Source organism: Triturus cristatus, chromosome 7 (genome assembly GCF_964204655.1).
Source record: "Triturus cristatus chromosome 7, aTriCri1.1, whole genome shotgun sequence".
Classification (NCBI taxonomy): domain Eukaryota; kingdom Metazoa; phylum Chordata; class Amphibia; order Caudata; family Salamandridae; genus Triturus; species Triturus cristatus.
In genome coordinates, this window is record NC_140590.1 from 1467172921 (window position 1) to 1467198794 (window position 25874).

At 49.1% G+C, this 25874-nt stretch overlaps 1 protein-coding gene across 4 annotated transcripts in view; it reads right to left on the reverse strand.

Moving 5' to 3' along the window:
* The window catches only part of PTPRT (protein tyrosine phosphatase receptor type T), a 1546842-nt gene extending 1524965 nt beyond the window's left edge, over positions 1-21877 (reverse strand). For 2 of the 4 annotated variants that reach the window (XM_085619229.1, XM_085619230.1), the window contains exon 1: positions 20404-21876. In XM_085619229.1, coding sequence (XP_085475355.1) covers positions 20404-20476 — 73 coding nt within the window. In that variant the 5' untranslated portion in view covers positions 20477-21876. Of the gene's footprint in view, positions 1-20403 lie in introns of all 4 variants that reach the window. The other 2 variants (XM_085619228.1, XM_085619231.1) reach the window with 2 other exon arrangements.
* Positions 21878-25874: the final 3997 nt, after the last annotated feature.

Sequence of the window (25874 nt, forward strand, 5' to 3'; positions counted from 1 at the left end):
TTATTTCACTCTAGCAGGTTCTTTTTCATGCTTTTTCTCAATTTTTTATTTTTTTCTATCTTTCACTTCCTTATTCTTTCTCCCTTTTCCTTCTCTCTCTTGTTGTAGTTCAAATTCTGATGATGAGAAATAAGTCTGTCCCACAAATGAGAGCCAGTGCCCTGAACCTGAAAACACTGCCCAGTATCCTTAAAGTTCTTGCCCATCACCTGCGCAGCTCCTATGCCTATAGTAAGTGTTCAAGGTATATCTGCGGGAGCTACGCTATGTGTGCACTGGAACCTACACACAGCTCTATCTGTGTCCCTCAATCCTTGCTGGAAGGTTTTCATTATATTTGAGCACTGGTACCCAGGTAAATTAGAGGCCTTTTTCCAGGACACCCATACTTGTAGAGCTATGCGTTTTAGTGGTGTCACCTGTGTGGTTTGAGAGAGGGTACAGCACATAATTAAATAGATAGACAGTGGACCCCTCCCTACTAATTTGGGACATCCTCTGAGTTTGACCGGTCACTGACCTTTGGTGGCCAGTATATATATTTATATAAAAAATATTGTTTCTATGCAGAGTGACTAATTATGTTGTCCTGAAGAATGCCCCTGAACCCCGAGCGGGGTCACAGAAGGGCAGAAACATACTGCCCAACTGTAGGGGTATATTTATTGTTAACCCCTAGCCCTCTTTCATTTTATCCCTGTCCCAAGGGACCTCAGAATAAATAGCAATTGTCCTTCTGTAGACAGTTTTATCTTCTATCCTTTATTTCACTGCACTCTGCCCCCCACCACCCTCTGCTTCATCCTTTGAAAACACCTCGGCTCCTCTTCAAAGTCTGAGGAGTTGTAGCCCACACCAATGACCTTGCAGCCTTGAAGGGGTGGTGCCTTGAGCGGGAGTAGGGCTTTCAGCCCATCATCCCTCAGACCAACCACAGAGGGGTTGTGCTTAGAACTACCTGAGCCAACTATCATAAAACAAATAAAGGAGGCTGTAAAACCCCTGGTGGACATCAGCTGCCCACAGTCTCTACACAAGCGGGAAACATATTCTCTGCAGTGGTTTCAGTTCACTTTGCACCATCATTAGATATCTGCTATCCACAAGGAGACAGAGTGAAGACAGCCAATAAGTGTGACCCACTGTGGCACCATGTGATCTGATACATCTGCTTTCTGTTTACCGACTTCTTGCAGTCTGCCCTAGCAAAAACTTCAAATAAAAAATATTGAATTAAGGGGTTCAAGGGTGTGCTTGGACCCCTGCCACTAAAACACAACCCTTACTTCTAGAACTGCGTAATGTGTAATTTAATCAATCTCCAGCATGCGGGTCACTTTGCCCATATAATCTCAATCCCTTTAAGCCCACATCCAGTGGCGGCTAGTAATATTGGCAGGGAGGGGGGCAAGCGGTCCACACACTCACTCATTTACACCAATGCATTCACAAACATGCACACACACACAAACACACATTTGCAATACTCACTCACAACAAATTCATACATACATGCACCAATGTACCAAACATTCAAAAACATAAAACTAACCTGCCCTGCAGCTCCTGGGGCGAAAAGCCTTGGAGGTCCAAGGAGGATTGGGACTTCTGCTTGTTCTCATTGGCAAAGGAGGGGAAGCAGCAGTCCCTACCTCATCACAGAGTGTGATGGTTCAGTAAGACTCTCTGACCCCACCCCACTCTGAGACAAGGTGTCACTGATTGACACTTGGCCCTGGCAATTTCAGGGCTAAAAACCAGAGGTCATGCCCATTGGGCTGCGAAACCCTCAGCCTGGCAAAGTTCAGCTCAGGTAAACAGGAGCCTGCGCATTTAGCTCATGTCTTGGTCCTGGCTGCCTGAACTGAACAAGAAGAGTGTCAGGTCTTCTCTGAAAAAAGGTGATGGGGCGTGGGCCCTTCACGCATGTGGCCGCTGCCACATACTATGATCAGTCTTCATTCAGAGTTCGATGGCCTTAGTCCAATTAGAAATTGACATAACCTGGTGCCAGATTGGTCAAAGTGATCCAGAAAAAAAAATCATTATTTAAAACATGCATAAGACATTCATGATTAATCATAAGTTGTCAAATGTAAGTGCTTCTGGCTTCAACCATTTGTTAAGGATAAACTACACGCAGCTTCGCTTAACTTGCTATCCGATTGTCCTTTGTGGCTGATGATCAGCCGAACATGAGCTCATGGATGTCGCAATCAATAGGGCAACAGGTGCACTGAAACCAGGGTCTATGCTTGTAAGGGGCCCGCTTCACTGTTATCAGTGGTTCTTTTCTACCCCCAAGCCAGGGGATGAGCTGTCAATTTCCTTGCGTGCATTAGGACTCAGGCTGCCCTTGCAACACCCCTGCATGTGATGCAAGATCTGTGACTCCTTTGCGGGGTATCTCATTCCTTTCATCCTGCTGGGCGCCGCCATTTGGCATCCCAAAGCTCAGTGACTTCAAGGCAGTCACCACTCTGCCTGACCTATGACCCGAGGCATTATTGCCATATTCTGACCATCTGATTATTGCATATAAGCAGTGACTTCCCTCCATTTGCTTAGTGGTCACTCCCTACTCCCAAGCTTGTGCAGCTGAGGGTGGACAGGTCATGCTTTCCACTGCTGCTCGTGATGTGGGAAAGGCGGGGTAATGGGGGGGTCTTAAATGACCCTCTTTGTTGCCCACATTGAGTAATTCAAATATTATTTGCTAACTAGGTTGCTTGCTGTTTTTGCATCTGGTCCCTGCCCCCTTCGTGCCCCAACTTTGACTGGCTTCTGGCTGCCCTTGGCCCAGGCCTTCCTTACATCATTTTTTTGTGTAGTTTGTATTCACAGTTTCAAATTTAGAGTGAATTTGTCCTCTGTGTCACTATTATACAATCAAAAGTGAAGAAGACCCGAATAAGTTTTTCTATGAATGCCGAAACTTGCAGGCATGAAACTGTCAGAATGTTTTGCTCATGGAAGAACAATTTGAGTAAAAGATGTAGCTTGGGAGTCATTTTCTCCTCCAACTGGGTTAATTGTGGTATCTCCGGTGACTTTTGTACACAAATTATGCCCTCGCATTCATTTTCGCATTATAAACCCGCAAGTGGCTCTTGCAAAATTTCCAGCAATTTCGATAACGTTTCACAAAATGTTGAGACAATCATTTGTTATTTCTTACACACAGGGAATTAAAGGGCCGGGTGGGTACATATGCTAAGTTGTATTACTAAGACTTCATTCAGTTAAGATTCTATCCCAGGGGCACGGGAAAAACATGAGTGAACTGAACGTGAGCGATTTTGCATCCTTGTACCAAAGATAAATGCAAGGACATGTTTCAGGCTCAAAAACAGTGCAAAAGTGATGGACCGACATTTTGCATAACACTTTGTTTTATTTTGCATGTCTATTTCTGAATAGGAAATTTCACGAATTTCGTCCCAGGCTTAATTTTGATTTTAAGAAAATGGCCTAGGATTTTCCGCGCCAATTAGCGCTCACGAGGATATATTGCCAGCTTTGGTGTGAAAAATGATAGAATGGCTACATGTCATGGAGGGCATTGGGGGTAATATTTGTAAGCGACACCTTATGCGACTTGGCTTTACACTGGCAAAGCGGGACATCAGCAGGGCATGGAAGGCACCGCGAGCCCCATCGATGACCGCATGGAACAATGGCCTAGATTTCTGTATGGGGCTGGAGCAGCCTATTTTTGTGGCCAGGGGCGGCCCATGCAAACACTATAAAATATGGAAAAGATGGGTGGATTGCCGGGGGATGTGGCTGGAGCCGCCAGTAGCTGTAGAGGCTCATCATCCACTGGGATAATTTTTGAGGCTTGTCGGAATGGGGGGGCACCGAGTGGGGGGGGGGGTGTTATTGTGCTAAGACTTTGTTGCAGGGTATTAAGGCTGTGGCAGCGACCGTGTGGATATTGTGCGATGCGTGGGGAGAGGGAGGGGGCGTTGGGGGGGTTGGTTGTGCTCTGTTTTGTATTTGTATCACTTTCTTGGATGACACGTATAAAAGTTGATTGCTTTTGTAACATTGTGCAATATGACTTCGCAGATGACTCTGATATACAGGGCTCTGTGATATGTATGCAATTGGCAAATAAAATATGTTTAAAAAAAAAAATTGATAGAATGGTGTAATTGCAAGAAAAACTGGAATTTCTTCCAGCAACATATATGCTAATAAATTAGATTTATATGAGATTTACCTTGCAAGACTAAATCTGAGCACAACATCAACAAAGCCAATAGATTTTGCATAGGTGATACCTATTGGCTTTGTCAATGCTTGTTTACTGTTAATTTCCCTGCTATTACCACAAACATTGGCTGAAGCAAGCACAGATGCATGCTGCCTGCCATACCTTGTAAAACACCTACACAGTGTGTCTTTACAAATTCAAAACTTCCCCGATTTGCAAATGAGGGCCACTTTTTTTTTAGAGATCTGATTCACTAATTTTATTTTGCTGTCCGGGCCTATTTTCTGTTCCATATCAACCCGACTGCTTTTATGTACGATTGCATGTATGTTTGAATGTATAAATATACATGCAATCAAACATACAGGCAATCATACATATACCAATGCAAGGAATAGAGCAAACTCAGAGGTGCCCTCAGGGTGTGGCAGGAAGAAGTGCTCCTAGAAGAAGTCTATGGTGTGTTTCCATACTCTATATTAGGCCTAGGCATAAAATTCCACTCCGCTCGCAGAGTTTGCGGAGTTTTTCCCACTCTGCGGTCCTGGTAGAGAACAGAGTTTTGAAAAACTCTGCATAGTGGTGCGGAGATGAGTTTTTCCGCTCTAGCGGCTTGGCAACTTTAAGTTGGTGAGCAAGGGAAATTGAATTCTAGACCATCTCCCAGCAAGATTTCTCAACCCGAGTGGTCCCGGCAAGTTGCCCCTGCTCACGTTGAGAAGCCTGCCACTCGTTTTGAGGCATTTGCCGCTCAAACAGAACATCTACTCGATTGGCAGAAAGAAGCTGCGCTCACTTGGGCGTGGTGCAGTTCATGCTGATTTTACAGCGCAGGCAAAAACTCCCGGCGCATGAGCAGTGCAACTTGCCTCACTCCACCACTTGCGGAACTCCGCAGAGGAGGTCTTTTGTCACTTTCCGCCCAGACCTGCTCCCTATGTTTCACATCTACCTTAGTGAAGCAACAGGAAATAAAAGCCAGACGTTATCTTTCCAAGCAAAATGAACAAATGCCTGATTGTCTACTTTTTATTTAAAGCTTATTGTGTTAGCCTTACTGCAAGAATAGTGTTACAGCAAACAGGTGATGAACGGAATGCTGACAATTACTCCAAGAATAGGCATGTCTTCCAGGTCTTCCAGCCCTGCAGAAGATCCTGTTTCAATAGTAGGGGAAGAGCAGAAGTAGGGGCAGGCAGAGATGGGGCAGCAGAGCAGGGAGGGCACAGGGCTCAAATCCAGGAGGGGCTCAACTGGAGCTCTCCCACTTCCACTAACACAGGCAGACATTGACATTGCCATCTCACCTGCCTTGCGCTTTGCAGTCATACATTTGATTGGAGGTCACCAAACAGACTCAACAAGCAGCTCCCTAAAGTTTTTCTTTTATGTTTATCTCCTTAGCCCCACCCCTTACTGCTTAAACCTCTCCTCCATCACTAATACAACCAGTAAAATGAAGAAATGAAGCAGAAGAGGGGGCATAAGCAGTGGCGTAGCTAGGCCTTAGGCCGCCCATGGCAGCCCCTGCCTTTTGCCTCCCGTGGCGGCTGGCTGAATGTACAAGCGGGGGGAGGGGGGAGGGGTTGGGGGGACTGCTTGTGATTCCTGCCACCCCGCGAAGGCCACAGGTAAGAGCGGGTGTCGGGGGAGGCCGCTGCCCCCAAAACTCGTGCCACCCGGTGAGGACCGATCCCCCCTTGCTACACCACTGGGCATAAGCCTTGGAAGGGGGAGGGGTTCTAAAGATCAGGACGAGAAAGTCTAGATTTTAAGTAACACGATTACCCAAAAATAACTGAAGCATTGTCCCAAAGCCAGGCCTCCCAGATGAACAGAAATAGAGGACGCTGAGTCCTCTCTGTAATCTCTAAACTGAGGACAATCAGTTAATGCTCTTTGTCCCTTTTACTGTAGGTAGTTAAGTGTCCTACCTGGGTGAAAGTGTAAGAATTAAGAGGGACTGGGCCACACTTGATCACTACCATACCCTGTGTTGACACTCCGAACCTCAGTTAAGAAGCGACCGGAGATCTGGTCCTTCACCTCCCCACCAAGGAGGATTATTTTAGGAATAAAGATGAAAAAATATGTACAGTGCATTTACAGACAGAGGAAATTGATGAAGATATGTGTCTACCTCTCATCAGAGTAGATAGGAAATATAGCAGGTGTACCGAATGCACAATATAAGTGATGTTGTGCAGCTCTAGAGGAATCATTACACTAATAATAACTGTGCATAGCACACCCAGCAAAATCGTAATTTTTTTCTTGATACCTAATAAAACCTCTTGATTGCAATGCCGCTTAATGGTGCTAATTTTATCACCCTCAAAAGAGTGAAAAATTGAGCTAGCCACCTATGCACTGAACATTACAGATGGGTGTTTGCAGCAGGCACATAACCCAGTGAGCTATCTTGCTAGGAAAGGATCTTTGACCTGAGGATTACATCTTGATTTCTATGACAAATACAAGAACACATTAGGAAATGTACTAGTAGTCAAATCTGTGACCTGTAGATTATGCCCTGTGCTTTGCAGCAGACACATGGCCCATCTCGGGGAACAACCTTTACAACACAACTTTTACAACGCACTACCATTACAACGCATTTTTTACAACGCATAATCCATTACAACGCATGACATTACAACGCATGACACTACAACGCATTTTTAAAAACTACCTTTACAACGCATTCCATTACAACGCATACTACCATTACAACGCATACCATTACAACGCATAATATTACACTATACTATCCAACACTTACCCTACTGATGCACCCCCTGGAGTTAGAATAGTAATTTTTACCCCTATACTATCCAACACTTACCCTACTGATGCACCCCCTGGAGTTAGAATAGTAATTTTTACCCCTATACTATCCAACACTTACCCTACTGATGCACCCCCTGGAGTTAGAATAGTAATTTTTACCCCTATACTATCCAACACTTACCCTACTGATGCACCCCCTGGAGTTAGAATAGTAATTTTTACCCCTATACTATCCAACACTTACCCTACTGTTGCACCCCCTGGAGTTAGAATAGTAATTTTTACCCCTATACTATCCAACACTTACCCTACTGTTGCACCCCCAGGAGTTAGAATAGTAATTTTTACCCCTACACTATCCAACACTTACCCTACTGTTGCACCCCCTGGAGTTAGAATAGTAATTTTTACCCCTACACTATCCAACACTTACCCTACTGTTGCACCCCCTGGAGTTAGAATAGTAATTTTTACCCCTATACTATCCAACACTTACCCTACTGTTGCACCCCCTGGAGTTAGAATAGTAATTTTTACCCCTATACTATCTAATACTTACCTTAAATGTAATTTAATATTATGCGTTGTAATGGTATGCGTTGTAAAGGTAGTATGCGTTGTAATGGTAATGCGTTGTAAAGGTATTTTTTAAAAATGCGTTGTAGTGTCATGCGTTGTAATGTCATGCATTGTAATGGATTATGCGTTGTAAAAAATGCGTTGTAAGTGCATGCGTTGTAAAAGTGTGCGTTGTAACGTCATACATCCGCCCATCTCATCAATTGTACAAACCTTGGAAGCAAACATTTGATGGTTACCCAGAGATCCTTGCAGTGCAGGCCATAACCCACTGAGCTCTCTTACTAAAGGAAGCCTTTGTCAAACAGATACTGCTGTTAAGATAGCACAGAGAGTTCATGTTCCTAGTGTTGAAATCCGCTGACAGAGTGGTACTGGAAAGTGGCCTGTCTCCTTTTCACATATTCAGTTGCTTCGGATACGATTTTGCCTACAAAAGATTTTAAAGGCCTAGCAATAGTGGGTCCCACACCCTCACTCCCACCTCTGCCCAAATGTAGCCTTTATCCTGGCCTCAGAGGAAGAAATTGGGTTGTGTAACAGGTTGCAGCATTGGGGTTCAAGGAGGAGAGATTGGCCTAGACGTTGTAGACCTTGGGGTGAGTGCAAGGCGAAAATGGGCCACGGAGTCGCTTTGACACCCTTCTGCCTCCTAACCCTTCTCTTATCCATTTTGCCCAGACTGGACAGTAGTTGAGCGGAGGGTGATTAAGTCTAGATAGTGCTGTAGGCTCGGCCTTTTGTAGTAAAAACTGAAGCACATTTCTGGTGTAAACATCAGGTAGGGACTGCCTAACATGTTACACTCATTTTCACCAGGATTCGCATTTGATAGGTCCATCAGTACGTTACAGTCACTAAAATATACCAGATTTAAGGCATAACATGGATGGTTACAGCTGGAAAATTGTGCTGTTGCCTTAGTGATAAAGATACAGTCGACTACGTGTGAAAAGATATCATCAGCTCTGGTTAGTTTGTCCATTGAGAATAGATTGTTTGCAAAAATTGGCTCACACAGCAGCAATAAATAAATGTTCTCCATTCAATCACCCCTTAACTGATGAACCCCTTTAAAGATAATTTGCACCTGTCTGCCTTTCTGGTATATGTAGACAGTGTCCATGGTGATCTGATGTGCAATAGAAACAATGTGGTGAGTTTCTCCTTGGTTTATTGAATCCATTAATAGCTGGCTGTGCCAATAAAAGTTTTGAGTGATAAAGTGCCATTTTTGATGACCTCAAGATGATGCAAGCCAAAGGCCACTGTCCAATCAGTATATTCAGTGTTTGTTTGAAATCCGTTAATAACTTAATAAATGTAGCATTTTGGATATTTTAAAAAATAATGTCTGAACTGTAAGAATATTGTCAATCGCTTAAAGTGTTTTATTAAAACATAATATTTCTGATTTACTGATCTCTCAGGGTTTCCAGGTCCATGTGTTTGTAGCTTGGTCAATTTAGGATTGTATTTGCATTCTGTGACTTGTAGTTCTGATTTTACAATGGGATCAATAGAACTACAAATCCCAGAATGCAAAACATGCAAAGCAAAGGCATGGACTGTGTGAGCAACTCGTGCATGGACCTCGAGAACATGAGAGCACTGGAATTTCTTGGTTTAAGTTTAAGGAACTTTGCAGGCAACCACCATTCAATCAATGGTGACTGGGTTCAGAAAAAAGGTAAAGGTGGATCTGTTTAACTAGATATGCATTTGGGCCGGCACACAGAGACGCCTAGAGATCCCTTGTCCACATACATAAAATAAATACTGTCAAAGCCAATAGGGCTGACCTTGTCATACTGATGCCATTTTTTTCCAAGTTTTTATTGTACACAAATGGAACAAAAATAAAAATCTGAAAATATGCCTTCATACCTTTGCAACAAAAATGTTTAACTTGAAAAACATTCACGAATGTTGCTGCTTTACCAGTGATCCTTAAAAAAACGAACCTTTGTGCACTGCATTTCACTGCATCTATTGTGAAGGCAATAAGAAGTACTCATCACCGGACCAAGCCCTCAATTTGCAAGCAGCTACAATGTTACTTAAACACTTTGCAAAAGCAATTTTTTAAAAAGGAGTAAGGAAATCAAGTGCCATCTATCTGGGCAATTGAAGTGCAGGAAAAATAAAAAACCTTTTTTTTTTAAAGAGAACACACAAAAATCCAACAGCCAAATGGATAAAGCCTATTAATCAAATGTGGCTTTATTTATGTATAGTATGTATGATGTTTGTAGGTACACAATAGTCTGCCACGCTGTCTCAAAGGCCAGACCTAAAAAATGTGAGTCGGATAAGATGAATCCAACTGATTGATGTGGCCAATCCTGTAGATAGATGGCCAGCTGATTCCATGAGGAATGGGACACAATGTTCTAGTCCTGAGGTTTTCTTTTGGAAATCCTTGATTGCAACTGAGGTAGTCCAATTGAACTTATCCAAGACTACAACTCCCAGAATGCAACAGGTTGTTTACGAAAAACACCGGATTTGAAAATGGTGCCTTTTAGACAATGAGTCACTTGGTAATTCTGCCTGCAGGTTAGTACCGTGGAGAGCGCAACAGCACAACGGTGATGTGAGCAGCGCGAGCCAATTTAGTCTGCAGAGAGCGCTGAGCAAACGATCAGTCTTACAAGCAGCCTAGTAGAGCCGCGGCGATCACTGCCTGGGAAGATGATACAGAGAGCAGCGCGCGCCTTAGAAGATGACACACTGCGCAGGCGCGCCGCTCCGAAGATGACACCTCGCGCAGCAGCTGGGTGGCCGCGGAGGCATTAAAGGTGGATTGCCGGAGCAGTAGCAGAGCAGCGAAAATCATTAACACCCGTCACATAGTCCTGACTCTGCATTTTGGGCTGCTGAAGATATCCCTAATTGAAAAGATTCGGCGCTCAGGACATCAGCCCGTGCCAGCGCCTCCCTTCCCTTCAGTTACTCGCATTGTTGAAGCCACAAACAAGCAGCAAGCAACTTTGTTTCTCAGTATCTTCCCCAAAATGACAACATCGGGTATTTTTACTCAATAGACTCCTAATGAGCGAGGGCCCGAACGCTTTTCGGCGCAGTAGCTCTTCTGTCAGAGTGCCCTGAAGCCTGCCCTGCCTCCTCTGTTGAGGGAAATAGGGGTCTTTTTGTTGAAAGTTGCCTGTTGACTATATTTCACAAATGTCGCCATGCTTCAGTCCTATGCTTTTGTTTTACTAATCATTGCTTTAGGAGTGCGTTCAAATGAAGATTACCAGAACTACAATTCCCAGAGGTCTTCAGTTTGTTAAATAAAACCTCAGGAACTGCAGCACATGGCATGGAGTCGCCTGACAGAGGCGCAACTAGAGACAGATTTCGGGGGGGGGGGGGGGCTAAGGAAACATTTCGTGGGGGCTAAATCTTTAAGCAATAGGCAGAGTGGAGCTGCAGGGGCTCTTAGAAGGGGTGAAACAACAGCAAGGCCTCATTAACATGCAAATGGACTTTTAAAGACCTGTGAAGTGCTCCGGTGCGGCTGTGTATGAGCCCGGGAAGCTGTCTCATCCCGGGCTGCCGCACGAGGGAGGGGGGGGGGGGGGGGCTGGAGCCCTTTGAGTCCAATGGGTATTGCTCGCCTGTCGCCTGGTACTAGAGTTTCCTAAATTCAAAACCCTCAAGAAACGACAGTGTCACCTCCCCTCCAATGCTTTCCTCTTTACTGCAGCTCTCGAAGCTAGCACCTTGAAGCGATTCACTTTAAACGGGGAGTAATAATAGCAAACGCACAAACTGTGGCTGATAGTATATCCTATAATCTCCAAATGTACTCCCAGCCAGGCTCTGGCTGATGTCGCCTTTTTCTAGTAGCAAAGTATAGATGTATTTGTTGGAATATGAAAGCGCAGAGGAACACTTTTTACAGGGCAAACAAATTCAACTATTGTAAACAATAAATTGCTTCTTGTGCCACACTTGTTTCCACGGACTGGCAGGTTCGCTGCTCTGTGCTTGCACGTGTTACGAGTCTACCTACTAAGCTAGTCACGTTTTGGACAGTGGAAAGGCGGAAGAGGAATCAGCTGCACGCGCAGATCTCTGCAGCAGGTCACCTATCGAGCACGTGAAGGTCAGGGGTGAAGCCAGGCCGTGATCCACTGAGAAATTAACTCTATGCAGCCTGAAATGACAGCAGCCTCTCTACGGTGCCACACAGCTTGTCACCGGGAAGCACAAGAGTTTGCGGGGTGGGTGGGGGGGGGGGGGGGGGGGGGGATAAAGCTACCGCGCTTGCTTTTTATGGGATGGATCCGCTCCCCTGGTACAGGACTTGTTGGAAAACTAAGGCGTGATGTTTAATTTGTGCAGGTGCTTACAGGTGGAGAGCACGGCGCTTTTTGAGGACCCGGACGTATTTACCATCAGACGTTGACCCTCTTAAAGGGATAGGAGGGAACAAGGATGGAGGGGTAACAGTGACATAGGGGTAAAGTATGGATGAAAAAGAACATACAAAAAACGAGACAAAGGGACAAGAAGTGCAGGTTGGAGGAAGAAAGAGGGATAAGGTGGGCTGACTGGGCTTCTGTATATGTCATTCCCATGTGGTGCTGTCGCAGGCACGCAAGGTCACAGGTAGGTCATGCCACAGCAAAGTAGGCACAGCTACACCAGGTCCTCCTCGTTTATCAGCGCATTCCTGCTACTGGCCAGGCACAGACGGAAAGGGATGAAAGGAGTACCACTAGGACGATCGGCTGGCATCAGATCTCTCCAGGGGAAGACACAGTCGGCTCTGCCGGATTACGGAAATCAGGCAGCCGCAGGCAGGAGGAAGTAGGGCAACAGGTGCAGCAGGGAGAGTGAGAGAAGGAACAGAGGGACAGAGAGGGAAAGAGCAGGAGCGCTGCACATGGGAGGACAGGCAGAGCAGAGAGGAGCAAGCAGGGGAGAGCTAGAAAGGGGATTAGAAATGGACGGGGGCGTCCGGGGGCAGGGAGAGCAAGTAAGGACAAGAAAGAGCAAGCAAAGACGGGAGGACGCGCAGAGGCGGGAGAGTATCATGGAACAACACACACCAGGAACTGTAAGGGCAGGGTTTCCAAAACGGGAGAGGGAGAGATAAAAAGGACAGCAGCGGGGGGTAGGAAGCAGGGACATGCACGCGGCGACAGGGAAGCAAGCAGGGCAGAGGATCGTCAGAGAAGGCAAGAAGGGACACAGGAAGGTCGTCGAAAGCAAGCCAACGATAGAGGAGGGCCAGTGAAAGCATGCAAGGACAGAAGAAGGAATCTTGGACAGGGCAAGGAATCTGGGAAAGCACGGAAAGAAAGCAGGGACAGAGGATCGACAGAGAAGGCAAGAAGTGACAGGGGAATGTCAGAGGAAGCAACTAGCAATCAAGAGCAGGGCAAGGAATCTGGGACAGGGCAATGAATCTGGGGAAAGCACGGAAAGCAAGCAGGGACAGAGGATCGTCAGAGAGCGCAAGCAAGGACAGAGCAAGGAATCAGAGACAGGGCAAGGAATCTGGGGAAAGCACGGAAAGCAAGCAGGGACAGAGGATCATCAAAGAAGACAGGAAGGGACAGTGGAGTGTCAGAGGAAGCAAGCAAGAGCAGGGCAAGGAATCTGGGGGAAGCAGGGGTTTGTAAAACAAGCAGGGTCAGAGAGAGTCACCCAAAGAAAAAGGGACAGATTAGGTTTACAGAAATCAAGCAAGGACATAGGAGGGTCAGAGAAAGCAAACAGGGTCAGGGCAAACAATTAGAGACTGGGCAAGGAATCTGGGGTAGGCAGGGACAGGTGTAACAAGCTGGGGCAGAGGAGGGCCAAAGAAAGCAAAAAGGGACAGAGAAGAGTCAGAGAAATCAAGAAAAGACAGGGCAAGGAACCTGGAACAGGGCAGGGAACCTGGGGCAAGCGACAATAGGTGAAACAAGCAGGGTCAAAGGGGGTCGGCGAAAGTAAGGCGAAAGAGGAGAGTCAGAGAAAGCAAGAAGGGACAGAGGAGGGTCGTCGGAAGCAAGCAACGTCAGAGGAGGGCCAGAGAAAGCAAGCAAGGACAGAGCAAGGAATCATTGACAGGGCAGGGAATCTGGGGAAAGCAGGAAAGAAGGCAGGGACAGAGGATCGACAGAGAAGGCAAGAAGGGACAGAGGAGGGTCGTCGAAAGCAAGCAACGTCAGAGGAGGGACAGAGAAAGCAAGCAAGGACAGAGCAAGGAATCGGAGACAGGGAAAGGAATGTGGGGAAAGCACGGAAAGCAAGCAGAGACAGAGGACCGTCAGAGAAGGCAAGAAGGGACAGAGGAGGGTCAGAGGAAGCAAGCAAGTGAAGGGCAAGGAATCTGGGACAGGGCAAGGAAACTGGGGAAAGCAAGCAGGGACAGAGGATCGTGAGAGAAGGCAAGAAGGGACAGAGGAGGGTCGTCGGAAGCAAGCAACGTCAGAGGAGGGCCAGAGAAAGCAAGCAAGGGCAGAGCAAGGAATCGGAGACAGGGCAGGGAATCTGGGGAAAGCACGGAAAGCAAGCAGAGACAGAGGATCGTGAGAGAAGGCAAGAAGGGACAGAGGAGGGTCAGAGGAAGCAAGCAAGTGAAGGGCAAGGAATCTGGGACAGGGCAAGGAAACTGGGGAAAGCAAGCAGGGACAGAGGATCGCCAGGTACAATGGACAGGGGAGTGTCAGAGGAAGCAAGCACGAGCGGGGCAAGGAATCTGGGGCAAACAGGGGCAGGTGAAACAAGCAGGGTCAGAGAAAATCACCCAAAGAAAAAGGGACAGAGGTGGCTCACAGAAATCAGGAAATGTCAGAGGAGGGTCAGAGAAAGCAAACAAGGACAGGGTAAACAATTAGAGACTGGGCAAGGAATCTGGGGCAAGCAGGGACAGGTGAAACAAGCAGGGACAGAGGAGGGCCAAAGAAAGCAAAAGGGGCAAAGAAAGCAAGGAGGGACAGAGAAGAGTCAGAGAAATCAAGAAAAGACAGGGCAAGGAATCTGGAACAGGGCAAGGAACCTGGGGCAAGCGACGATAGGTGAAGCAAGCAGGGTCAAAGGGGGTCGGCGAAAGTAAGGTGAAAGAGGAGTCAGAGAAAGGAAGAAGGGACAGAGGAGGGTCGTCGAAAGCAAGCAACGTCAGAGGAGGGACAGAGGAAGCAAGCAAGGACAGAGCAAGGAATCGGAGACAGGGAAAGGAATCTGGGGAAAGCACGGAAAGCAAGCAGAGACAGAGGATCGCCAGGGAAGGCAAGCATGGACAGGGGAGTGACAGAGGAAGCAAGCAAGAGCGGGGCAAAGAATATGGGGCAAACAGGGGCAGGTGAAACAAGCAGGGTCAGCGAAAGTCACCCACAGAAAAAAGGACAGGCGGCTCACAGAAATCAGGAAATGTCAGAGGAGGGTCAGAGGAAGCAAACAAGGACAGGGCAAACAATTAGAGACAGTGCAAGGAATCTGGAACAGGGCGAGGAACCTGGGGCAAGCGACGATAGGTGAAACAAGCAGGGTCAGAGGGACTCAGCGGAAGTAAGGAGAAAGAGAGAAAGCAAGCAAGGACAGGGCAAGGAAGCAGGGCCTGTGCGACGAATCTGGGGAAACACAGAACGCAAGCTGGGACCGAGGATCGTCAAAGAAGGAAAGAAGGGACAGAGGAGGGTGAGAGAAAGCAAGCACGGGCAGGGCCAGAAATCCGGGACAAGCGAGCAGGGGCAAGTGAAACAAGCAGGGTTAGAGGGAGTCAGCGAAAGAAAAGAGGGGCAGAGGAGGCCCGCAGAAATCAAGCAACGACAGAGGAAGGTCGGAAAAGCAAGCATGGACAGGGCAAAGCATTTGGGGCAAGCAAGCAGTGGCAAGGCCGGGAAGTAAGCAGGGACGGAGAAGTGTCAGATAAAGCAAGCAGGGACAGAACAGGGAATCTGGGATGGGGCAGGCATTTAGAAGCATGCAGGAAGCAACCTGGCACGCAGGGGCAGGGAGGTTCAGAGAAAGAATTGGCCGGAGAGAGCAAGCAGGGACAAGGCCAGGAATCCGGGACAGGACAAGCTGGTAAAGGCATGCAGGCAGCAACAGACAAGCTGGCAGGCAGGGGAGTTCAGAAAAGAAAGCATGGGCAGAGGAGGGCCGGAGAGAGTAAGCAGGGACAGGCCAAGAAATCCTGGACAGGGCAAACAAAGAGGGACATGAAAGCATGGATAGGATAGACTCACTGAAAGAACGCATGGACAGGACAGGAAATCTGGGGCAGCGCAAGCATGCAGGGAAAGGAAGCATCGAGGGGAGAAGCAAGCAACAGAGGAAGCTCAGCGAAAGCAGGCAGAGACAGGGCAAGGAACTGGGACAGCGAGTGAAAGCAGGAACTGGGGAAGAACACAGGCACGGGGACAGAGCAAGGAATCTGAGAAAGGGCAGGCAAGCAGGGAAAACAAGCAGCGACCGGAGAAGCAAGCAGGGCCAGAGGGTCACAGAAGGAAAGCAGGGCATGGAATCGGAGTCAGGGCATTCGAGCAGGGAAAGCAAGCAGCAGTGAAAAAGCTGGAACAAGCAAAGCAGGCAGCGACAGGGCAAACAAGCTGGGGCATAACAAGCAAGCTGGGAGATGGAGCAGTGGAGAAAAAACAGGAACAGGGTTCATAAGCAGGGACAAGGAAAGCAGGGTGGGGTAAGGAAGACAGGACAGGGAGTAGTTGTGACAGGAGGAAATGAAATGGGTATTAACAGTGTACATGATATAACGAGCAAGGACATCGAGGTAATATAAGGACGAGGGAGAGATACCATATTAGGAGAAGGCAAACAGGTGCACGAAGGACCCGGAGAGTTAGGCGCTACAAAGCGCGTTCAGTTTATGAAAGCTCAGAAAGGATGGAGCTGGTAAAAAGCATGGGGGAGCAGGAAAACACAGAGAGAGTGTATAATGATAGAGACAGCGAGGGCTGGGGCTTGGACAGCAAGCAAGTACCGGGCCGAGAAGGTACTAAATGGGAGAACACAGAAAACACACAGGGCCATGGGAGAAAGATACAAGCACACAGGAGAGCTGGCGTAGACCAGAGAGCAAGAAGAGAAAGGGAGCGCAGATGGGGCCGGGGGAACAGTCGGGCATCGCGGAGAGGCGGCAATAGAGAAGAGCGGAGATGCCAGGTGAGACCCGGCGGGGAGACACAGGTAAAGGGGGAGAAAATCAAAAACATGGGGAGCAAGGTGGGTCAGCAAACACGGACATGTGCAAGAGACAGAAACTGTGCAGAAGGGAAAGGAACAAGAGGCTGCAACCGGTGCTATGCATATACAGATCAATAAAGAGCCAGCAGGCGTGTTTAAGTCTCTTTAGCTCGTATCCATAGCTCCTAGAGCGCGCTGGATGTGCGCTGTACAAATGAGTACACCGCTCTGCAGGGCTAGGACCAGGAACATAACACAGACTCCTGCAGCCCACGAGGGGAGGTGGGAGAGGCAACCGAAAGTCTTCGAATATCTGTGAAATATGGGGGCTCTTCGTCAATCCTGCAGGGCGCATCATTTTGCTTTACGCCCCTGCCGGATCACAGACCACCATGGCCCTGAGGTAAACATATACTTCCTGCATGTTTAGTACTTGGAAGCGTTTAGGATCTACATACGGGGTTTTACGACTCCCTGTGCTTAGGGTGCGGAGTTCTCTGCCACAGTTGCGGGGTCTCCGGGTGCGGAGAACTCTGCCTACGAGTGGGAGTCGCGCTACTCCAAAGTAGTTAGCGAATTTCTAAAAGTAGTAAACAAACATGAAAGGCAAAATTTCCTTTCAGGAACCGTCCAAAGTGTCTTAGAAAGCAGCGAAAGCTTAAAACTATCTTAAAAGAGAGGGGTAAACCCGGGGTGAAGGTGTTTTTTAGGTCTCGCCTGACGCAGCGCATGCGCTGTTCTAACGAGACTTATTGAGAGGGCTCCAAAAAGTGCTACCAGCTACAGTGCATGTGCGCGGGCGCGCGGGCCGCTTTTACCGTGATTACTTTCACTTTCGCAGCCCCACGGTCGCTTGGCATAGCCAAAAGGTCTCGCTTTTGGGACCTTACTTAGTTATGCAACTGTTGCATGGCTAAACACTTATAAGGACCCAAAGGCGAGACCTATTGGCTATGCCAATGCTTGTTTTCTTGGGGGGGGGGGTGAGGGGGGTGATAAGTGAATGAGTTGCCTGAAGGAGGAGGGAACAGCATGGCCTTAGTTCCCGGAGTCTGAGGACACAGATGCTGGCGAACAGTGTCGAGGTTACACCAGAATAAATCACTAAAACAACCCCTTTTGCTCCGGGGATTGCTTTTATAGTTCAATTCAGAGTCCGACCTCTCTTCGGTTGCAGACACGTCTCTCTTCAGAGTCTGCCTCTGTTTCATTTTGTTTGTATAGCGCTTTTCGTCGTCCCCTCGTGGCGCTTACTGTATCACCAGGGACGTGCTCAGCACAAAGCCTCCTTGCAGCTTATGCTCAATACTCAATACCATGTCTGCGCGAGTGTTGCCATTTATCAGTGAGAGTATAAGGGGGGAGGGGGCGCACCGCTGTAAGTGTTTGGAGAGCAGTGGAAAGCAAGCAGGGGGGGGGGGGGGGACTATCCTGCTGAGGACGTAAGGAGAAATGGGAGGGGGCAATATCTTTCATGTTCGGTCCGAAGGAAAAAAGTCAATGAATTCAAGAGACAAGAGTTTCAAAATACCGTATCCCCGTTTGCTTCACTGTGTGATCTTGGGTAAATTATCTTCTCATACCTCAATTCCCATATCTTAAAACTGAGGGTAGGCACAGAAATTGGCTAAGTGTTGGGAAGCAAAACTAGATAAATAACTCGACACTTACAGCGCTTCGAGTACACCGTGCATCCAGCACATAGGTTATTTTGCGCCTTTTCCATATCTTAACGTACTCCTGCATCACTTCTCTCAGCTAAATTGCCCTGCCCCTCCATTCGCATTCACAACCGCAAAAAGCGCCGTGAAGCAACCTAGCGCTTTAAAAACTTCGCAGTGGAACGTAAAGCAGCAGAGCATGTGACTGCTGTTTAAAGCGTGCATGAGACACCTGCTGATAGACCCGGAGCGGCTGCACGTGCCCTTTAATGAAGTACAGCCTCAGTGGATTAGTGCAGCTTCTGTGGAGTACATCTGAAAGCCCAGGAACGCCCGGCATCCCGGGAAGGGCGCACCCCCACCCTCGCCTTTTCAGGGGACCTCTTTATGTACAGAGGGCAGGGTCACGGGCAGCGTTCCCCGCATTAAAGCGTCAGGGTGCGGGGACAACTGTGAGTTATAAAAAGCCCCCACATGAGGGGGTGTGGCTGGTGAAGCTGTGCTGGGGTCTGCACATGAAAGGGGCCCCGGCAACATGAAAGGAACCGAGAGGGCTCTGGGTGAGCTCGTCGCCGCCCGACATCTGTATGAAGCTCAGCGTTAAGTGGCAGCCCCAAGTGCCTCGAAGCCTTCCACATTAGAAGGCTAGCAACGCAATATCCGCGTTCGCTGTTAATGCTGGTTAGTTTTTGTTAAACTCTGGAGATAAGTTGTGGGGAATTACCCCACAGTTTTTCACTGACTTGATTAAATTTAAAGCATACGCCATGCTGTGCAAAAATGAACATTTCAGCATACATCTGGGAAAATCTTACAATAAGCACGTGTTGCCCGGTTTAAATATCGGGCCCACCTGTGAAAGGTGAGGAACGTTCAAGCGCTACGACGCCACACTAGTTACAACAGCGCGCAATTCAAGTGACAGACAATGCAACCACGTGTGTAGAGGCAGAACAGGCTATCCTGTAGGAATGCATTCAGCCAGGATTTCTGCGGTCCATTGCCTGTGCGCTTCCTGAATAGATGTATTTCGCATACGTAGGTTAATTCATTCCTTCATCCATAATTCCACGTCCCATTCTGCACCAGTGCCCGTCGTGCAGAGCGCCTCGGACTGGGAACAAGCCCCCCGCACATCATCCGGTGCCAGGCTCGGCGGAGGCACACAAGCGGCCACTGTTGGCTCGCGGCCGCCTCTTCCGGTGCTAGTGAGCGAGGCCAGCACACAGGCCAGGGAGCGGAAACCCTCGCGGCACAGGAGCCCTGGCAGGTGCGTTGGGTTCAAAGGTGAACCCCACACACGCTCCGTGGCTTTTACTCCCTCTGTCAAGCTGCCTGCCAGAAAGGGGCTCTGAAGACGTCTTCAGGGGACAGCGCCTTGGAGTAGCAGGGGAAGACATGCCAAGGCGTCCAACCCCCGCTATAATACTATCAGGTGACCCCCCACCCCCTGGCATAGAGGCATTAACTACCCAAGGAATTCTGGAAGATGTAGGCATATTTCACCTTACTGGAAGCAATTGGACAGTCCTCACGTTTACAACCATTAGTAACAATGTATTTGCTCCAATTGCCGTATTATCACATTATAGTGCTCTGAAGCTGTCTCCCTAGGTACCGTAACGCTGCACACTAACCTCAAATGTGAACTACGCACACGAAAGGCGCTATGAGGAAAGTCTCAAACTGGGAGCAGAGGAGGCGGTTGTTTAGTGCAGATCACTGAGTTATTGTCAACAAAAAAGCTGCAATGGGTTGTACATATTTCTCTGAGTGCCAAGTTTAACTAACACCCACTAAACTTTTAGTACCAGAACTCACTTTTCCCTCCCATATCGACAACCCTTATATCCACCCAGTGTGCGCAGGCGCTATAGTTTCTTGGATAGTTTGGAGTTAGGCACATATGTATTTCCTCCACAGTGCCAGCAGCAGCCCCTGACTCTAGAAGACTGTAAGCCACTGGTAGTTGGCGCACCTGTGCCAGGCGTGGGGCAGTACACTCACCTGGGAAGCCCTGCCCGCGGGCGCTGTGCAGCAGCTGCAGGAGGAGGAAGGCGAGTCTCCCAGTCCAAGGCATGGCTGAAGCTCACATCCCCTTCCCCGGGGTGTGCGCCAAGCCCTGGGTCTGCACACTTCCGAGAGGACCGATAAGTGAACTCCTTATAGACCCGGCTGACAGGGACAGAAATTACAAAACTCGGCAGCCTGTCCACAGACGAGCAGCGCAGATGAGAGGATCCTGGAGTAGCCTGTCCTTATCCGAGAAGGATCCCGGGGCAGCCTGTCCTTATCCGAGGAGCAGAGAGAGGTGAGTCCCCTGGGCAGCCTGTCCTTTTCCGAGGAGCAGAGTGAGAGAAGGATCCCGGGGCAGCCTGTCCTTATCCGAGGAGGATCCCGGGACAGCCTGTCCTTATCTGAGGAGTAGAGATAGGAGGATCCCTGGGCAGCCTGCCTTTTTCTGACAAGGAGAGAGAAGATGATCTTGCATCAGCCTGTCCAGGCATGAAGTGCTGAGAAGGGGGCACCTGGAGCACCTTGTCTAAAGACTAGACGCATAAACGAGATGATCCCGGGGCAGACTGTCCTCGTGCGTATAGCATAAAGGGGAGGATGCTAGAGGAGCCTGTCCACAGGTGAAGAGCTGAGAGAGCGTCACTCGGAGTAACCTGCCCGCAGCTGTGTAGCAGACAGGTGTGTATTACGGAGCAGACTTTGATCAGCGAGAAACAAGATGATTCTGAAGCGGGGTGTCCATGGGCGATGAGCTGAGATTGGGGTACTCGGATCAGCCTGTCCAAAAATGAGGAGCTGGGATGGAGTTAGGAGTCAATCCACAAAAGGGAAGCTGAGAGAAGGGGTCACAGAGAGCCTGTCCACAGATGAGAAGCTGAGAGAATGGGTCACAGAGAGCCTGCCCACAGACGAGAAGGGGTCCTGGAAAGCCTGTCCACAGATGAGGAGTTGACAGAGGAGGGTGCTGAAGTATCCAGTTCACTGATCAGAGGCGGGGAGGGGAAGTCCCTGGAGCAGCATGTCCACAGATAAGCACTAGATGGATGATCCCAGATAAGTCTGTCCACAAATAAGCAGCAGATAATCGATCACCTCAGAGGAGGAGCAGAGAGCAGCCAACGAGTATCCATAGAGTGGAGGAGGAGAGAGACCCGGGAGCTGCGTGCCCCCCTCGCGCCAGGAGCCCGCACTGACTGAAGAGTGGAGCTGCGCAGCGCTACCTGTGCTCCTGAGATGAGCGCTGAAGGGAGGAGCCGCCGGAGGAGGAGGGGCCCCGGGCCACTATCCCCTTTTCAGTCAGAGCGCGAGGGAGGTCCGCGCGAGCAGGAGGAGCCATCTCAGTGCCGAGCATCGTAACAGCTTGTCCCCATTAGATACGGATCTGGCACTGGCGAGGAGAGAATACATTCCACTGAGACTGTGCGCAGGAGGGAATCTCAGACCGCGGCTGCCTGTCCTCCGCAGGCGAGGAGCGCGGACTGTGGAGAGAGCGCATGGGAAGGGGGCTCCCGAGCCCCGGCGCCTGCCCGTTCCTCTCACTTCCACCCTGTCTTCGGCAATGAAAAGAGACTTCTGTGCACACAGTGCCAGCAGCCAAGCTCCTCCCCACACACCAGACCTGCCAGCTGAGGGGAACCGGGGTAACGAAGCCGAGCTGGGGGTGTCGCACACTGGGCCACCGATCCAGAGAGGGGACAGCGCGGTGCGTTGACACCCCAAGCGGTGACAAGTGGCCCAATCCATCTCTTCCCCGTTGAAGGGATGTCGGTGAAAGATGTATGCGTGTCTGTGTGTGTGAGGAAGGTTGGGGGGTACCCCATTCGCAGACTCTCCACACACAAACGCGCCTCTGCATAATTTACTGATCGCTCCCCTGCGTGCACGTGATGCTGGTGTAAAAAGGGGTGCGTGGAAGTCAGTAACCACTGAAGAAAACTTTATACACCTCCCCCATTCTGATTCTCAGAGTAGCATCCCCACTACGCCTCAACTCAACAGCTCACCTCGCACAAAGCACCTAGAAATGATTCCGCACCATGCAAGTCTCACTCAACGATTGATGCATTCATCCATTTAGTCACTAGAGGCACCTGACAGGTGTACCATAAGCATCGATAGAAAAATTGCACCATGCATGCTGTGTAAATCACATGTGCGGGGAGGTCGTTTGAACAAATACGCATGAGAGGGTTGGTGGCTTAAAGAGCCAATACCGCCGTTTACCCACGCACAACTCAGCAGCAGGCACCAAACCCACCGAGTTACTGTACTTTCAGAAGGAGTAGTTGCCACACTTCGGAAGGCCGCTAGCCTTGTTGGGGAAGACATCTGTAAATCTATTGAACTCAGGCGCTGAGACATCAATGCGCACCTCTCCTCTCTGCTATACCAAATCATCCTGAGATACCGGACGCATGGCTCAGGGTTACAGATAGGGAGCACTTTCCGTGTTTGTGCCACAGTGCACGTTAAAGTAGGTGCGCTGAGAGCAAACATGGAAAGTGCGCCCTATTAGGAAAAATGAGCTGTCCGCAGGGCAGCCACAAATTCGCACTGCCCCCAGGCCAGTACATTCAAGAGAAATACTGAGCAGCTGTTTAAAAGCGGCTCAGTGTTTTTCTGTGCAGGAGGCAACCTGCCTGCACTTTTAAAAGGGATTAGAGATCACCTTGCAGGCGGGTGCAGTGAGTGACTGCACTTGCCTGCAAGGGGATGCCTGGGGGTCCGTGGGACCTCCTTTCATCCTTTTGAAGTGCTGCATTTAGAAGGCACACTGAAAGTGTACCACTTTTTTGTGGAGCACTTTCAGTGCACCTTCCAAAGGCCTGTTTGCTGCTGGTGTAGAGGCAAAGTGAGTCCCTCATTTGAATGAGGGCCACGCCCCCAGTGAGAATTTGGCCTGATATATGCTGTCCACTAGTTATAGTGGGCCCCTTGTATCAGGCCAAACAAACCCTTATGGTGATATGTTAAAGACAACCTTTATTGAAAGCTATCCTAGTGGTAGCTATGGAGAGCAGCCTTCAGGCTAAGTCTTGCAGGAATGTAAAGCAGCTTGTTTTACCAGTCTATAATCTCTTGAATTACCAAATGAAAGGACAACCACACCAGGTATATATTTAAAATATATGTATGTAAGATAAAACACACCCCTCTAGTCTCTTTATGAGGCTGGAATTCGAAGTACTTAAGTTACAAGTCAGTATTCAACAGTAAAAGCACAAATACACGTTTGAGCCCTAGGGGTGTACCAAACCATATACCAATAAAGTGGTATAAGAACCACGACTGAACTAGACACTCGGCCTAGAGACTGTAGAAGTGTTTGGACCACAAGGAACCACCCAAGGTAGTGACAGAGGGGACCCACGTAAGACGCGTGCAGTGTGAGAACACAGCCGCAAATCACCGTTAACTTCTATGGGGAAAGTCGCGGTTGGAAATTAGGAGTTTAAGGACACTTAGAGGATGACTACGAGCGAACCCTTTTGGACTTAGCGGTGTCTATGGCCATCACCCACGGGAGCACCGGAGTACTCAAGTTACATCACCCAGGGAAGCCGGGTGCATAGGTGTCAAATGGTGTCGGGTTGCGTCGCTGTTTTCAACGGAAGCTGCTCAGGAAGTGCTGCTGCCGTGAAGAGGAGAAGTGTCCGGAGAGATCAAGCCTGGATCTAGGATGGAAGGAACCTGAAAGCAGAGGGGACAGAGTCTGGGTCACTTACCAGTGACCAAGGGCACGATAGTCCAATGCCCACAGATGTCGGGTGCTTCAGGTGAGTTGATGGGTGTCTTGACTCTTTAGCCACGAGGTCCAGGAGGTGTCGACAAAAACTGGGAGCTGGATTCGAGCTGTCCCATAAAGTCTGTCGAGTGCTGTGGTGTCGGCGACCAGATTGGACCTAATAAGCCTTGGCAACAGCAAGTCACTTGGAAACAGAGAAAAGACGTCGGTGCAGACCAGCAAGGTCTGGGGGACTCACCCAGCAAGAGTAAGTTGGGGCACGTCTGGAGCAACCAGAAAAGCCCAATCAAAAGAGGGGTTGCCTTTGTGGGGACCTACTAGTCAAAGGGCTAGCGATCGCAAAGGAGCCTCGAGTGGTCGCACCTGAAACCGGCCCATGGGTCACTCATGGAGTGGAGGCCAGCAATCTTCAGTGCAGGAGGTGCTCAAGGCTGGGGCTACTAGGAGCCCAAAGCACAACTTCAAGGAAGACCAGGAAGATGATGGGTCAACAAAAGATCACCGTGTCCAGGGGTCACAGTTCCACGTCACCCACGATAGCCATGGGCCTCAGCTTTGCTGTGGACTCAGGGTAGCCACGGGTAAGTCTGGAAATCCACCTCTGGGGATGCAGAGATTTTGGCGTCCGGCGGGAGCTTCAGAATTGCAGACCGGACAGTTGCTTCTTTGGTGCCTGCCAAGCAGGGGAGTCACTCCTTGACCCCAAGGGAGATTTCTTCAGATTCTAGTCGAAATAGAAAGACAAATGGCCAGGATATTTGTTGCATAGTTTCGTCCAGGGTAATCTAAAGTCGCAAGGACTGGGTTCCCATACTTATACAAAGTTTGGGAGTTGGACATACTCTAGGGACCCACCTATGGGAGGGTTTGGAAAGAGGGGTGGTTACACCCATTTCCTTTGTCCAGTTTCACGCCAGAGCAGGGGCAGGTAGCCCCTGTAACCGGTTTGAACTGGACTATGCACAGGGACACCAAGTGTGCCCCCAGTGCAGGACTTCAAAGCACCAGAGAGTGCTCCCGCCCAGCCCCAATACACATCTGCCTGTCTGGGGATGTGGTTACACGTCCGTAGGACAGGAAACCTATTGTCAAGGCCTCCCCTGCTGGAGTTTCAGTCAGCAGCAAGAGGCCAGACCCGTGTCTGTGGCAGTGACATCCTTTTTGTGATGCCAGGTCTGTAGAAAGTCTTTGCCGGGTTAGACCAGTGTGAACATGTCTCTCCCTCTAGAAGGGTGGAATGATACCCCCGCCACCAGAACTGGTGGGGAGTAGTATTCCAAAGCATTTCACACCAAACACGACATGTTTCCGTGCAGCCAGTCCAAAGTTAGCAAATAACCGCGAGGTTATATTGCACTTAAGAGTATATGGTCAGGCTGCACCACAAACACCATCAGAGGAGGTACTCCTAATGCTGCAGAGGGGCTATGCTCATGCAGGGGCACCCTCTCACAGAAAAACCAAGCACTCTGCCTTCAGGATTGTTAAGGCCTGCCATAGGAGTGACTTATAGGTTTTATATGTGTGTGCAATGGTAGAGATATAGGTAGCCTACACCACAGTAAGGGGTGCAAGCACCGCCTTACCCAGGCTGCAGTAGCAGACCTGTGGTGTCATTTTGGAGTGCTTCCCAGGGGTGGCATAATACATGCTTCAACCCCTGGTAGGCCTCTGAGGTACCTATGCCCTAGGTACATAGTATACCATATACTAGGGG